Raw genomic sequence first — 13,871 nt, 5'->3', positions numbered from 1 at the left:
AGTGGTGAGAAATAAGGTTTTATTATTCAGGCTGTCCTGTGAATCTGCCTTCAAAAATAAATGAAAGTGCTATTTTTTTTTTTCTTTTTATTTACTAATACAGGAGTACTGAGTGATCACGATACCGTTTTGTGTCCACTGCCTCTGTTTTTTTTCTGATACGAGGCAGTCACAGCACAACCTTTTAAGCTGACAGAGACGTCCCAGGTGTTCACCACCTTCTTTGTATGTTCATTTACAGCCAGAATTCAAGAGTGTGGGTTTAGAAGCAGAACTGAGAGGAATGCACTGTTCCAGATGTAAGGTAAAATGTGACTGGGAATCCCTCTCTGCCTTTGCAGATCTTGGCCCTGGTGGCAGTCAGAAAAGCCATGGACTACCTCTTTTCCCAGCATGACTTAAGTTTTCTTGACGACGTCATTCCAGAAAAGGACAAGAAGAAGAAAGAGGATGAGAAGAAGAAGAAAAAGAAGAAGGGCAGTATGGACAGTGACAACGATGATGTAAGCAGCTTCCTGCTCTTGTCACACTCCTCCTTCCTAGGTAGCTAAGCCCCGGCACATTCTGTGCCCTGCCCAGTGCTGAGGCTGGACATTTTCCAGCCACTTGTGGAGCTGACAGCTCAGTCTTTTGCTGCTGCAGCAAATGGGTCCCAGAGAAAACTTACTTCCCACACTGCCTTCCCTTTTCCAGCCTGTGGTGGAATTGATGCGTTGCTAGGAATGAAATCACACTTTGTGAGAGCACCAGGTGCCTGCTGAGATGCCATGCCCCTTGCTAGAATGCCTCTCACCACGCTGCCTCCTCCAGCTTCCCTCCTGCGCCTTTCTCCCCTTCGTTGTCTCTTACATTTTAGGAGGTGAAGGCTTTTCACAGCAGCTCTGGTCCTACTGGTTTTCTTTTTCTTTTTTTTATTAATATTTTTGTAATGGCTCTTTTGGAAAGCACAAAACAGATGTGATTTGTCATATTGCAGGAAAAACTGCTTTGTGTTGGTAAAACTCATCACCTAAATGCTTCCCGAGCATCCGTGCCCTCTGCAGTACGCTCTGGTCCTACCTCAGGTGGCAGCATGCCCTAAATAGTGAAAAGTGACCCAGCTAGACCAGACCCATGTGCCTTTGACTGTTCTCTTTCCTCCTGTATATATAAGAAGAAGAAATGCAGTCTCGGTGCCTTTAAATGTTCTCCTGCTCAGGTCTAACTCAGAACCTTTAGATGTATACTGAAGTGCTGAACACATTTCTGTGGTGAGTTCTAAGCATGGTGTCACCTCTGCTCACGTCCATGAAGAAGGGCCTTCCCTGGGGAGTAGGGAGAGGTGAGCTCACCCAAAGCTGGGAAATATTCCCATTTTAGCACAGCAAGAAAAGCAGCTGGGAGAATTGGCTCTTAGTTCAGGCAGCAACCTGCCCTGTCCCATCACTCCTCCAGTTCCCAGGACAAGGGTTTTCCTTAGCACCTCTGAGCAAACCCAGATGAGATTAGCAGAGGCCCTACTGAGGAATCAGCAAAGGTTTGACTCCATCCGCTTCTCCTGACTGGTGTGAATCCAGCAGCGTCGTATCCCGAGCCACGGCTTCCCTCCCTCCAGTGTGTTTAAAGATATTTCCTCTCTTCCCAGGCTTTTCCCGAATTCCAGGTACAGTAATTAATCTAATGGATAAGACGTTTTATGCAAAGTATTGGTTCTTAACTCCTGCTGGTTTTTTTCAGCACTTGCTTTTACCAGCTTCCTGAACATACAGCACTGGGCATTACTGGTTGGATTATTTTCGCACTTTCCCTTCCAGAAATATCCACCCCCAGAGTTAATCCTGTGGGATCTAGGGGGCAATACATGGATCTGAGTTCAGCCGAGGGAACTGCTGGGTGTTGCTTGTGCTTTCTTTGGGTTATGCTTGTCCCTCAGCCTCATAAAAATAGTCCTGAGGAAACGTCTTGCTGTTGGATATCAGTTATGTTAAAAAATAAATTTAAAATAATAATAATCCAGGGAGAGCCGTTCTCTGGCTTCCGCAGTGTTTTCCTGCTCTGACTGGCAGGTCTCCTCCCTCCACCCCAGTGTTGTGGGTCTGGTTCTCTTCAGGAACCAAGATGTCCCAGCATTTCTGGCAAATCCCACCTTTCTGCTTTTGCCAGGTGAGGCAGTGTCAGCTTTTCCTGGCTATGAGGAGTTCCCTTTATTTTTAAAAAAGCAGAACCATTCCAAGCACCTTCTATTGAGCAGAAGCAGGTGGCTGATAGAAGGCAGTGGGTGTAAAATCCTGCTGGTACCTCAGCTCCAGGGAACCCTGGCTTTTCCCTCTGCCTCATCCCGACTTGGTTGCTGTTTCTCTGCCTGGGCCAGAGTCACAGAACTCTTCCAAGGGCTCTGGAGTTGATGAGCCAGAGGTGTAACTGAGACTGGGTTTGACTCCACTTGCGTTAAAGAGGGAGCTGAGCCAGTCTGATGGACCCTCTGCCGTGTCACATCTGGGCCCTGCAGAGCAGTCGGGAACAGCTAAGGGCTTTTCCAAAAATCCCAGCAGGACAAAGGGTTTGGATGAGCTTTTCCAGCAGCCAGTGCCCTGCTGTGTCTGCCCACAAGTGCATTTCCCATCTCTGTTTCCTGCAGCCGGCTCCAGGCAGAGCAGGATGGTGTCTTTTAAGATGACGGGGTGGGAAAGGAGGAGATTTATTACAATTTCCAATTCCACAAGATGATTCTTTCAATCTGTTTTATTTTTGGAGTGTGAGGGTATGAAGGGAAGTGGGGTGCAGTGGGGAACCAGTGGAATCCATCAGGCAGCTAAGCTGGAGGACGCTTTTCTCTTTTCCCTTCTTTTCTTTTACCCATTCCTACGGATCTATATGAAGGATAATTTTAATGTGTGGGGGATGATAAGAGAGAGCAGTGGGAATGTTCTAAGACCTTTTACACGTTTCTTTCACAGTCTGACTGCCCCTACTCAGAAAAAGTCCCAAGTATTAAAATACCAATGGACATCATGGAGCAGGAACCTTTCCTAAGTGATAGCAAACCTGCCGACAGTGAGTAGAACTAAGCTCTTGCATGCCTGCTTGACTCTGACTTGCACTACAAGAATATATCTATGTCTATTTAGAGTGATTTAAAAAAAATTAATCTTTCCTTTTACTTCAGAAGTATTCTCTTGTTCTTTTCTTTTTTTCTTTCCCTCTCCTTTTTAATTTCCAGGCCCCTGCTTTATGACAGATTTTGCTTTTGTGAGCTTTTTTTTTTTTTTTTTCCTTTGCTGGTTAGAAAACCAGTGTTGTTCCTTCTGGTGCCTCCAGTTTAAGTGCTTTTCTCCAGCTCCTGACAGGTCTCCTGGCCACCCACTCTCTCTTCCTCTCCTCTCCTTCTCCCCCCGGTGTTAACCTGCTGATGGTGGGATTTATTTTTTTTTCCACTGAGCCTGGTGTTTTGGATTCGCAGCGCTGTCCTGTCACTGTTTGTTCCCTTAGGTGCCAAGCAGTTGCAAAAATCAGCATATAACAGAGTAATTAATTATTTGTGTCATTAAGCTGCACAGGCAGAGATCAATTGGACAGTAACGTATTTCCCTTCTTCGCTGGTTTGTGCTCTCCTTTTTGGTTTTAATTTCTCATGTTAATAGCTGTAATTGATGAATTTAATCTTTATTTTCAGTCATTCCCACTTTACGTTTTCCTCCTTTAAGTGAGGAATCACAGCTGACCTTGGTGGTTTTGCCTTTGGGATGACTTTTTACCATACTAAGGGTGTCATACGCCCTTTTCTTCTGAGGTGGGAAGGGAGAAATACAACCTAAAGCAATAAATTAGGGCTAGTGCTTCCTAGGAACAGGACCTAAACCCCCTAAAGATCTAAAGATTCCCTAAGTCTTGGATTTTGAGTCTAAGATTCTCCTAATTAGGGTTTTTTTTCCTTTTCAAAGCCCCGTGCCCGAGTTAGAAAGAAGAGCGGATCTTGCCTCTACTTCCATTCTAAAAAACCCCAAACTACAAATTTTCACCCTGTGACAAACCGAACTACTATCTCATGTAAATTTTTGTTGTCCTCTTTTCCTCCCTTAAGTGTTGGCAATTTTTCCCACGGGCTCAGGTCAAAGACAGTGCTTTCCTGGGGTCCCAGACCCCCCAGGGCACTTTGAGGGGTTCTCCCCGTGCCCTGGACTCCAACACCGAAGGATCGAAAGATCTTTAGATCCTGAAATTATCCATGGAACGTAAGAGCTGGGAGCCAGGTCCCTTTCCTTTGGGTGGCATATAGAGGCCTCAGGGCATTACCCTGTGGCTTTTAGATACAGAAACACTTAGAGATTATTGGGATGATAAAGTAAGACCATTGGAAAGGAGACCTTTTCTTGGCTATCTGGATATCCTCAGTGCTTTGCTGATGTCAGCACGTCATCCAAAATCAGCCACAGGCAACCACGTATCCCCCTCATTCCATGTTTTCAGTACGTTCCTGGTGAGCTAAAAGCAAATTGCATCCTAAATGTTGTTACTCGGGATTTTGGGATCAGATGCTTTTTCCCCAACGTCTTAAGGGCTCAAACAGTTAAGGAGAAGGTAGTTCAGGCATCAGCGTGCTTGTTGGGATGCCCTTGGAGATGGCACGGAGAAAATCAGCCATGGGCTGAGCTGTAGTTGGTTTGTGTATTTACACATTTTTATAATCCAGTATTTTATTCGCTGGTTTTTAATTAGAAACAACGCAAAATAAAATTTAAAACTGGAATAACAAAAAAAAAACCCCACAAAACCTGGAATCCAGCACCACTGTGGGATTGTGCATGAATGTAACCCTGCGATGCAGAGTGTATTCCTGATAGTACCACTAACATCAGCCTTCCTGCAGCCAGAGCAGGGAGAGGACTGTTATTCCCAGAGAACGTGCCTCCCATAGGGTCAGGAGAGAGAAGCCACCCTGTTTCTCCCAAGGACTCAGGGTGTGGCAGTGGGAGTGTGGGGTAACTGAGGTCTGAGGTAAGTGTCGAGCCTGAAAGGAGGGGGGAGCTCCTGGGGAACGGGGCCTGTTGGTACGCCAGGGGGTTTTCAGAGGAGAGATGGGAATGGAGTGTTTCCTCACAAGCTGTAAATCCATCTGGCAGCTAACAGGAAAAGAGCCTGACCCGTAGATGTGGGTTGGAGGAGATGAGGCAGGGTGCTCTGTGGGGGCTGCAGCAATGACACCGAGGCTTTCCTCCCGCAGGAGAAAAATCACCAACATTCCTTGAACGCCACACATCGTGCTGATACAATTCCCTTCCTTCAATCACACGCCATGCCAAGGTAAGCACTTGGGAAATGCACCCCCCCCCCCCCAGAACACAGTTCCTACAGGGAATTTTTAAAAAGCACTCGGAGAACATTCCGTACACTGGGTCGCTGCTCCCCAAGGTGATTATGAACAAATTGATTCCGTAGTTATTCCAGCCCCTGGCAGTGCTTGGGATGGGGAGTGGAGAACCTGTGAGAGACCTGAAGGCTCCACTGGCCTTCCTGGCTGCAGCACGGAGGACTGGTTTGGGAATCAGCCTAGGAGAAAGATGTGGAGCTACGGGGAGGAGCCTGGGCGGTTGCTGCCAAGGGGAAATAATCCACTTTTCCGTATCTGTGGTGGAAAATAGAGTAAATAATAATCTTAAATTGGAGCAAATAATACTTGCTGAGAGTCCAGCCCCCTGGGGCCAGTCTGGGGTGGGATGTGGGCCAAAGCAAGGTTATTCCTCCGAACCATCGAAGATGTGTCTGTGCCTGCAGGTGTCAGACAGACACTGACATTCATCCCCGTGGCGATGCCCGGATTCTTTCAATGGCAGTTGAGGGGCGTTGTCACAGCCTGGGGTGAAGCACCAGGACGCCCCATCCCTGGAAGTGTCCAAGGCCAGGTTGGACGGGTCTTGGAGCGACCTGGGATAGTGGAAGGTGTCCCTGCCCGTGGCTGGGCATGGAACTGGATGAGCTTTAAGGCCCCTTCCAACCCAAACATTTTGGGATTCTGTGAGGCACAAGTGCTGGACACTTGGAGCTCCTCGGTCAGTGGAATGAGTGGTTTAGCCTGCTGCTGTGAGTGGTGTTCAGACCAGATTCTTCTCATTCACGTTATCTGTGTGTGGGCTTTACCTTAATTCCAGCTCTTTTCCCGAAGCCTGGCATTTGTACTGCACTGACCTTGTCTGTCTGCTTCTTTGCAGCCCTCCACGAACTCCAGTAAAAGTCGTGCCTCAAATTAGAATAGAACTTGAGCCTGAAGACAATGGTTATTTCTGGAGGAGCAAGGGAACAGAAACTACTTTGTAATTTGTCTGTCTGTCCAATCTTTTACAAATCCATTTTGTCACTAGCCAAATGTTAAGCGGCTCCCTGCTCCCACCGGCGAAGGTAATTGAGCCACCCCGCTGCCCCTCCCTGCCCACGCCCCCGGCCTCTCTGGGCGCCCAGGCTGCCCAGGGCTCGGATTGCCTTCTCCTTGGCCCCCAAGCGCAGCAAGGGCAGGAGCGCTACGGATGTCGCATCACACCTGTGGGAACGCCAGAGGCACTGGCGCTTGCGAGCCGCTGTTCGCCTGGCAGAACAGAGCTGACCTCCGGGCTAATTCCACGTCTGCTCCCGCTGCTCAGAGGTGCCGGAATGTGCTGCTAACCCTCACGTGCGCTCACCTGTAGATGAAAGAGAAGGTACTTCACTCCCAGCACAGACAGACCATTGCCATTGCTGTAGCATGTTTGGAAATGTCCCTTTCCTATGCAATTTTTTTTTTAAAGAAACACTTTAATGGACTTAATCCATCAGGTACATGGAAGAGTGTTATTTTCCTAGATTATTTTGTTTAAACTATGGGGGCCTAACCTACGACTTCTGGTTTGTTTTTTTTTTTTTTTTGACAATTTTTTTAACCTTTTTTTAATTACTGTAAAGAAAAATGAATTTTTTTCCTGCAGCAGGAAACATATAGTTATGAGTAGTTCTACCTCTTATTTCTAGATGCCAGGCTTTCTGTAAAAGATGTATTGTACCATATATAATGTGATTTTTACAAAAAACAAACCCACGACATCATACCACAATCTCCAGGACGTGGCATAGGGCTGGATCAGTTCAATTAACACCTTCTGCTCCGAAGCATCTGTTTTTCCTAGGGTTATGTTGGTTTTTGGAGTTTTTTTAATGAGCGATCCCTGCTGTGAAGGAGACTTAAATCTCTTGTGATCTTAGAAGAGGCTTAAACGGGTTCTTGGTCCAAGGCTGCAGACAGATGCTGGCTGTATCCCTGTTGTTGATTTCTGGCATGGGATTGCTCCATGATTTCCATGGAACACCGGTGTGTGTGCAGTGAGAAGACCCGAAGTGTCAGGCACAGAGGGTGAGGAGGAAGCTGAAGGCGGCCTGTTGGGACGTTTGTCCCGACACGCAGATTTGCAGACATCTGCATCCTCCTGCATCCCACCCGTCTCCCATCACCTACAGAATTTACCCTAAACCACGGCTACTCAGCCCCAGAGCCAGCAATGCAGCAAGACTAAGCAGGCCAGGCATGGGCATCCCAGGATTTTGGGCTGGAACCAAGCGAGTGAACATCACATCAGAAGAGAGGTTTTTCCTCTCTGCAGCACGTTTGTACTGGTATGTGCATCTAAACATGCATTTGGGAAACGGGGCTTCACCAGGACGTGGGGGAAGACACTAAAGGCTTCATCCAAAAATGAAAAACAAAACAAGAAGACGTACCCAAGCTCTGGAGGCGAATTCCCCGATGGAGACAATCCCGTCACAGATGGGCACATGCTGCCACTTGGTCCTTGTGAAACCAAAGTCTGGATTGGTGAAGTCGAGGATTTTCTGATGGTGCTGAGACCTTAAATGCCAAATTTTAGCATTGCCTCCCACATAGGAACCACCACCTCTGTACAGCCCCCGCTCGCTCTTGAGGCGTCTCCCCTTCAGTTTCCGTGAAGTCTGTGTTGGGTATCCCAGGAACCCAGCTGAAACCTGCTCTGAAAATGCTGGGGAGACTTGGGAAAGGCCTGAAGAGGAGCAGCTCCGGGATCCCTTCTGCTGCTGGAGGACAGGTAACTTGAGAAGTGTGACGCCAGCTTTAGCCAATGCTCTCCATCCCTTGGCGAACACCAGTCCTGGCTCCCAGCGGGGACGCAGGCTCGCGCGTTGCCTGTGGGATTTCCGTACATCCTGCCCAGGCCGTGGATGTGTAGCAATCCCAGAGGAAAGGTGCTGTCAGGTGGGTCGCAGGGGCTGTCCTGCTCCCTTCGTGGGCACAGCTTCCATCTGCTGGTGCCTGGTGACGTGTCTCCCCAAAAATTGGGTCTTTGCTTCTGAACCGTGTTAAATACACGTGAAGTGTCCCGACTGCTGTTCCAGATCTTTCTCTCTCTGTGTTGTGTTTTCTGTGGTGTGCCGAGGGCGGCGCTGCCGCCAGGACACAGGGTTCTGCAGCTTACCATGAGAAACACCCACCTCTGGTGGCAGGGAAGAGCCAGCAGCATGACAAGGAAAGGTGGTTCTCCGCACGCCGTATGCCTTTGAAAATAACTGAAACGTCCTTTCAATCCAAATATTAGGTATTTTGTCGGAAAAGCCTGGGTGGGGACTTCAGGGAATAAGTGTGGAGACTGACCCAAAGCCCTCCAAGGTCAGAGGCAGCCGTCAAAAATTTCCTTCCCCCAGCAAAGGCAAGGTCCCAGCTGCTCACGGCGGGCTGCGCAGCGGCCGCCAGCCTGCGCTGCCCCTCCCCGGGGCTGATACATCTTGGCATCTGTATTGAAATCGAGTCGCACTTTCAGATACTTCCATTATTGTTTCTAATTCTCGTAAGTCTGAGTTTGCTTTGGAGGAGAGAACAAGGACTTAGGATGTAAATGAAGTGGATCAGATGGTGGAACTAAAAGGAAAAAAAGCAGAAAACATTTCAAACATATTAAAATGATTTTTTTTCCAGTAATTTAAAACATGAAATTCCTTATAACATTATAGTATTTTACAGTTTTATGAAGCTTTCTATTGTGACTTTTATGGAATCAAAAGATGAAGATGATGAGATATTTTAGCATTTATATTTTTCAAAATTAAATAAATGTATACTGAAAATAAAGTAACTTTATGCATTTATGGGAGAGTTCACGTGTGTTTTTCCTCGTTATGTGCCAAGTCTTGTCTGTCTATTCCAGAATAAAGATCCCAGAAGCAGTGCGGTGACACAAAGGGGCTCCTGACACCCTAGTGCTGGACCCACTGATGCCTATTCTGGGATACCTGGGGGAAGTGGCTGGATCTGGTGAGTGGCCAGAGGGTCTGGGGGTGGCACAGCATCGCTGTCCAACTCCTGTTGCCTGCGCACAGCGAGGATGAGGCCAATGTACCTGGGCTTCTCCACAGAACCTCTGGTTTCTGGGCTGAAATTTGCCATGATCAAATTTGCTCTCTGACCACGGTCCTTGGCCAGGAATAACCCTTGGAGGACTCGAGGACACAGCAACCATTGGGGCCTCTCTGGCTCCACCAGCGTTAAAAGTGCACGTACCCGTGTGTCCACTGGACCCCCCCCACCAGCCACTCCCCTCTGGGCCCCTGCACCTGCAGGTGCTATCCCTACTTGCACACCTCTCCCAGCTCTGAGCTCACCTGGAAAAGCAGGGCCTGGCCAGAGGGCAGCATTGGAGGTGAATGGGCTGCGGGCTGCTTTTGGCACCTGCCCAGCCCCTGGGGTTGGTACCTGTGAGGCAGGTGAAGATCATCTCCTCAAGCACTGAATCAAGGGAGAAGGAAAGATCAGCGATCAATCTTAGGGGTCTCTTCTAATCTAGATGGTTCTATTCTGGGATTGTAAACTGGACAAGAGCAGTACCACTCACCTGGTGGTATGGAGAGCCACCTCCTTACCCCTTAGCTCTTTGCTGGTCAGCGCTGGCGCCTCTGGAAGCTTTGGAGCCGGTACTGTGGGCAGAGCACTCACCCAGCTCCCTGGGGACCGGGGGTGTAGATGAGCCCGGGGTCCGACAGGTCTCACCTATTCCAAGAAGCAGGCAGTGGGCATTGGGAAAATGCAGCAGGTGGAGACCACGGAGAGGAAGGTCACGGCGGCTCCTCCCGCTCAGGGCGCTCCAACCCCCCAGGTTCCACAGGGGGCGATGCTCCGGGGCTGCGGGGCCGACCCCTGCCCACGTGGGGACCGCGCCGTCCCCGGGGCGCTGCGGCGGGGCCCCGAGTGCGGGGCCGAGCGCCGCCGGAGTCCGCCGGGCGGGGCCGCCGCCCCTCCGGCGGGAGGGTGGAAGGGGAATCGGGCCGGGATCGGTACGGGCCCGGGATCGGTACGGGCCCGGGATCGGTACGGGATCGGTACGGGCCCGGGATCGGCATCGGGCCGGGATCGGCATGGGCCCGGGATCGGCATCGGGCCGGGATCGGCATGGGCCCGGGATCGGCATGGGGCCGGGATCGGCATGGGGCCGGGATCGCGGCACGTTCCCCGTTCCCCGGAGCGAGCGTGGCGCCCCCTCGTGGCCCCGGGGCAGCGCTACGGGCCGCGGGGCCACGGAGCGCGTGCTTGGCGCGGGGCTGACACAGGTGCGAGCGGGGCCCGAGGTGGGAGGGGCTAAGCGGGGCGGACCCCCCACCCTTGGCACCCCGGAGCCCCGTCCTGAGGAGGGAGCCCACCCTGACCCCCCGGAGCCCCCGGGACATCGAGAAGAGACAGAGAGACACAGAGAAGGGACACAGAGAAGGGACAAAGGGAAGGCGCGTGAGAGGGGAGAAGGGGGACAGAGGGGCGATAAGGAGTTGCGTAGGGGAGATGGGACGGTGGAGAGGGAGAAGAGTAGGAGAAAGTAGAGGGGATAGAAGGGAACAGAGCGAAGAGCCAGGCTGGGAAGTGAGGTGAGGAGGGAGCAGCACGAGGGGCGGGGGGTGGTCGGCGTGCGTAGCAAGGAGGGGAGCCGGGGAGGTGAGGGGAGAGAGGGGGCGGGCGGTGTGAGGGGGAGACGGGGAGGGCGGTAGAGGGGGAAAAAGGGGAGAAAAGCAGAAGCAGGGAGAAGGAGAGAGGATAGAGAGGAGGATAGAGAGAAGGAGAGAGAAGGAGAGAGAAGGAGAGAGAAGGAGAGAGAAGCGCCTCACCTGAACCCCGTCTGGGGAGCCCGAACCCGCTGCTGCCGACACCTGCGGGCGCTGGGTGGAGAATAACACCTGCGGCTGCTTTCGGGGTTTAAATGCCCTCGGCCCCGCCCCGCGCAGCCGCCCTGGCGCCCCGTGCACCTGTGCCGGCCCCGCCCCGCGCTCTGTGGCCACGCCCCTCACACCTGTGCCGGGGCCACGCGGGAGCGCCGCGTCCGCAGCGGGAAAGCGCCGCGATCCCGGCCCCCATACCGATCCCGGCCCCATACCGATCCCGGGCCCCATACCGATCCCGGCCCCCATACCGATCCCGGCCCCATACCGATCCCGGCCCCATACCGATCCGGGCCCCATACCGATCCCGGCCCCATACCGATCCGGGCCCCACACCGATCCGGGCCCCACACCGATCCCGGGCCCCATACCGGTCCCGGGCCCCATACCGATCCCGGGCCCATACCGATCCCGGCCCCATACCGATCCCGGGCCCCACACCGATCCCGGCCCCATACCGATCCCGGGCCCCACACCGATCCCGGGCCCATACCGATCCCGGGCCCCATACCGATCCCGGCCCCATACCGATCCCGGGCCCCACACCGATCCCGGCCCCATACCGATCCCGGCCCCATACCGATCCCGGGCCCCATACCGATCCGGGCCCCCATACCGATCCCGGGCCCCACACCGGTCCCGGCCCCATACCAATCCCGGCCCCATACCGATCCCGGCCCCATACCGATCCCGGGCCCATACCGATCCCGGGCCCATGCCGCTTCCATCCTCCGGACGGAGGAGAGGCGGCCCCGCCCGGACCCCCAGCAGACCCCCACGGCGCTAGAAGCTAGAGGATATTTATCACAGCAATTAGTAGGTATTGACTAAGAATAGGCATTTAGATGACGTGTATTGCTTAATAGTTGCTGCGTCTTCTACTGTATTAATTGCTAGGGAAGGAAAGAGACAGGACTACGTGCAAAACCACCAAGAAGGAATGCAAGGATGCCTGATAACGGGAAGGATGCTTACCAGGAATAGGACGCAACTGTGGCAAACTGCCAAGGTTGCTGGGATATCGGGGGTCCTGGGGCCCCTGGAACCAGGTGAAACTGGCCTTATGGCTTGGACTGTGGCCAAAGGATCAGTGAGCATGAGCAAGAGAACAGGATAAGGTCAGCTCCGAGGAGGACCACTTTACTTCATCCTTTGGGAGCCCCGAGACCCCCGAGACGACCAACAGAAACAACTGCGCAGGCGCAAAGGACTGATAAGACGATTAGCAGAAGCAGCGGGGAGGGGTGGAGCCAGGGAATCAATATGCATGGGTGCGTTGCCAAACTTGATGCATGAGTAACGTTCTAGAGCATAAAAGAAGATGGGATATCTAGAGGATAAAAGAAGGCGCGCACGCCTGTGGAGAAAATATCCCCCGTACGCCCGGCTGGCGAATAAACGACACGCCTACTCTGAAACTCTGAGTTCTAAAGTCGTCCGCGTATCGCCAGCAGCTCTGGGCCCCGCAGCCCCGCCCTCGGTCACGGCCCCGCCCCTCACACCTGGAGCCCGGGGCGCCGCGGCGGGGCCGCGACCTTGGGGGGGTCGGGGGCCGAGCGCTGCTGGGCTCTGCCGGGGGGTCCCGCCGGGTGCCGCCGCCCCTCCGGCGGGAGGGTGGAAGGGAATCGGGCCGGGATCGGCATGGGGCCGGGATCGGTATGGGGCCGGGATCGGTACGGGCCCGGGATCGGTATGGGGCCGGGATCGGCATGGGCCCGGGATCGGCATGGGGCCGGGATCGGCATGGGCCCGGGATCGGCATGGGGCCGGGATCGGCATGGGGCCGGGATCGGTATGGGGCCGGGATCGGCATGGGGCCGGGATCGGTATGGGCCCGGGATCGGCATCGGGCCGGGATCGGCATGGGGCCGGGATCGGCATGGGGCCGGGATCGGCATGGGCCCGGGATCGGCATCGGGCCGGGATCGGCATCGGGCCGGGATCGGCATGGGGCCGGGATCGGCATGGGGCCGGGATCGCGGCACGTTCCCCGTTCCCCGGAGCGAGCGTGGCGCCCCCTCGTGGCCCCGGGGCAGCGCTACGGGCCGCGGGGCCACGGAGCGCGTGCTTGGCGCGGGGCTGACACAGGTGCGAGCGGGGCCCGAGGTGGGAGGGGCGAAGCGGGGCGGACCCCCCACCCTTGGCACCCCGGAGCCCCGTCCTGAGGAGGGAGCCCACCCTGACCCCCCGGAGCCCCCGGGACATCGAGAAGAGACAGAGAGACACAGAGAAGGGACACAGAGAAGGGACAAAGGGAAGGCGCGTGAGAGGGGAGAGGGACAGAGGGGCGATAAGGAGTTGCGTAGGGGAGATGGGACGGTGGAGAGGGAGAAGAGTAGGAGAAAGTAGAGGGGATAGAAGGGAACAGAGCGAAGAGCCAGGCTGGGAAGTGAGGTGAGGAGGGAGCAGCACGAGGGGCGGGGGGTGGTCGGCGTGCGTAGCAAGGAGGGGAGCCGGCGAGGTGAGGGGTGAGAGGGGGCGGGCGGTAGAGGGGGAGACGGGGAGGGCGGTAGAGGGGGAAAAAGGGGAGAAAAGCAGAAGCAGGGAGAAGGAGAGAGGATAGAGAAGAGGATAGAGAGAAGGAGAGAGAAGGAGAGAGAAGGAGAGAGAAGCGCCTCACCTGAACCCCGTCTGGGGAGCCCGAACCCGCTGCTGCCGACACCTGCGGGCGCTGGGTGGAGAATAACACCTGCGGCTGCTTTCGG

The 13,871-nt window shown here is 53.9% G+C and overlaps 1 protein-coding gene and 1 long non-coding RNA gene across 7 annotated transcripts in view; one reads left to right on the top strand and one right to left on the bottom strand.

The window, feature by feature from the left end:
- The window catches only part of SLC4A4 (solute carrier family 4 member 4), a 123,501-nt gene extending 117,229 nt beyond the window's left edge, over positions 1-6,272 (top strand). For 5 of the 6 annotated variants that reach the window (XM_066184725.1, XM_066184724.1, XM_066184720.1 and 2 more), the window contains 4 exons: positions 342-503; positions 2,937-3,033; positions 5,201-5,280; positions 6,186-6,272. In XM_066184725.1, coding sequence (XP_066040822.1) covers positions 342-503; positions 2,937-3,033; positions 5,201-5,244 — 303 coding nt within the window. In that variant the 3' untranslated portion in view covers positions 5,245-5,280; positions 6,186-6,272. Of the gene's footprint in view, positions 1-341; positions 504-2,936; positions 3,034-5,200; positions 5,281-6,185 lie in introns of those variants that run through there. The other variant, XM_066184726.1, reaches the window with a different exon arrangement.
- On the bottom strand, positions 5,274-7,802 carry LOC136290389 (uncharacterized). Its single transcript, XR_010721111.1, has 3 exons — positions 7,720-7,802; positions 6,512-6,650; positions 5,274-6,257 (listed from the first exon to the last, which is right to left on the bottom strand). It is a non-coding gene; the product is annotated as an uncharacterized lncRNA (long non-coding RNA).
- Between the last annotated feature and the right edge of the window lie 6,069 nt (positions 7,803-13,871).

The sequence above is a fragment of the Chamaea fasciata genome, unplaced genomic scaffold (assembly GCF_029207755.1).
Source record: "Chamaea fasciata isolate MVZ Bird 193981 ecotype frontalis unplaced genomic scaffold, bChaFas1.0.hap1 SCAF_6, whole genome shotgun sequence".
In the NCBI taxonomy this organism is placed as follows: Eukaryota; Metazoa; Chordata; class Aves; order Passeriformes; family Sylviidae; genus Chamaea; species Chamaea fasciata.
The sequence above is the reverse complement of the archived record's forward strand: the minus strand, read 5'-3'. Positions and strand labels throughout refer to the sequence as shown.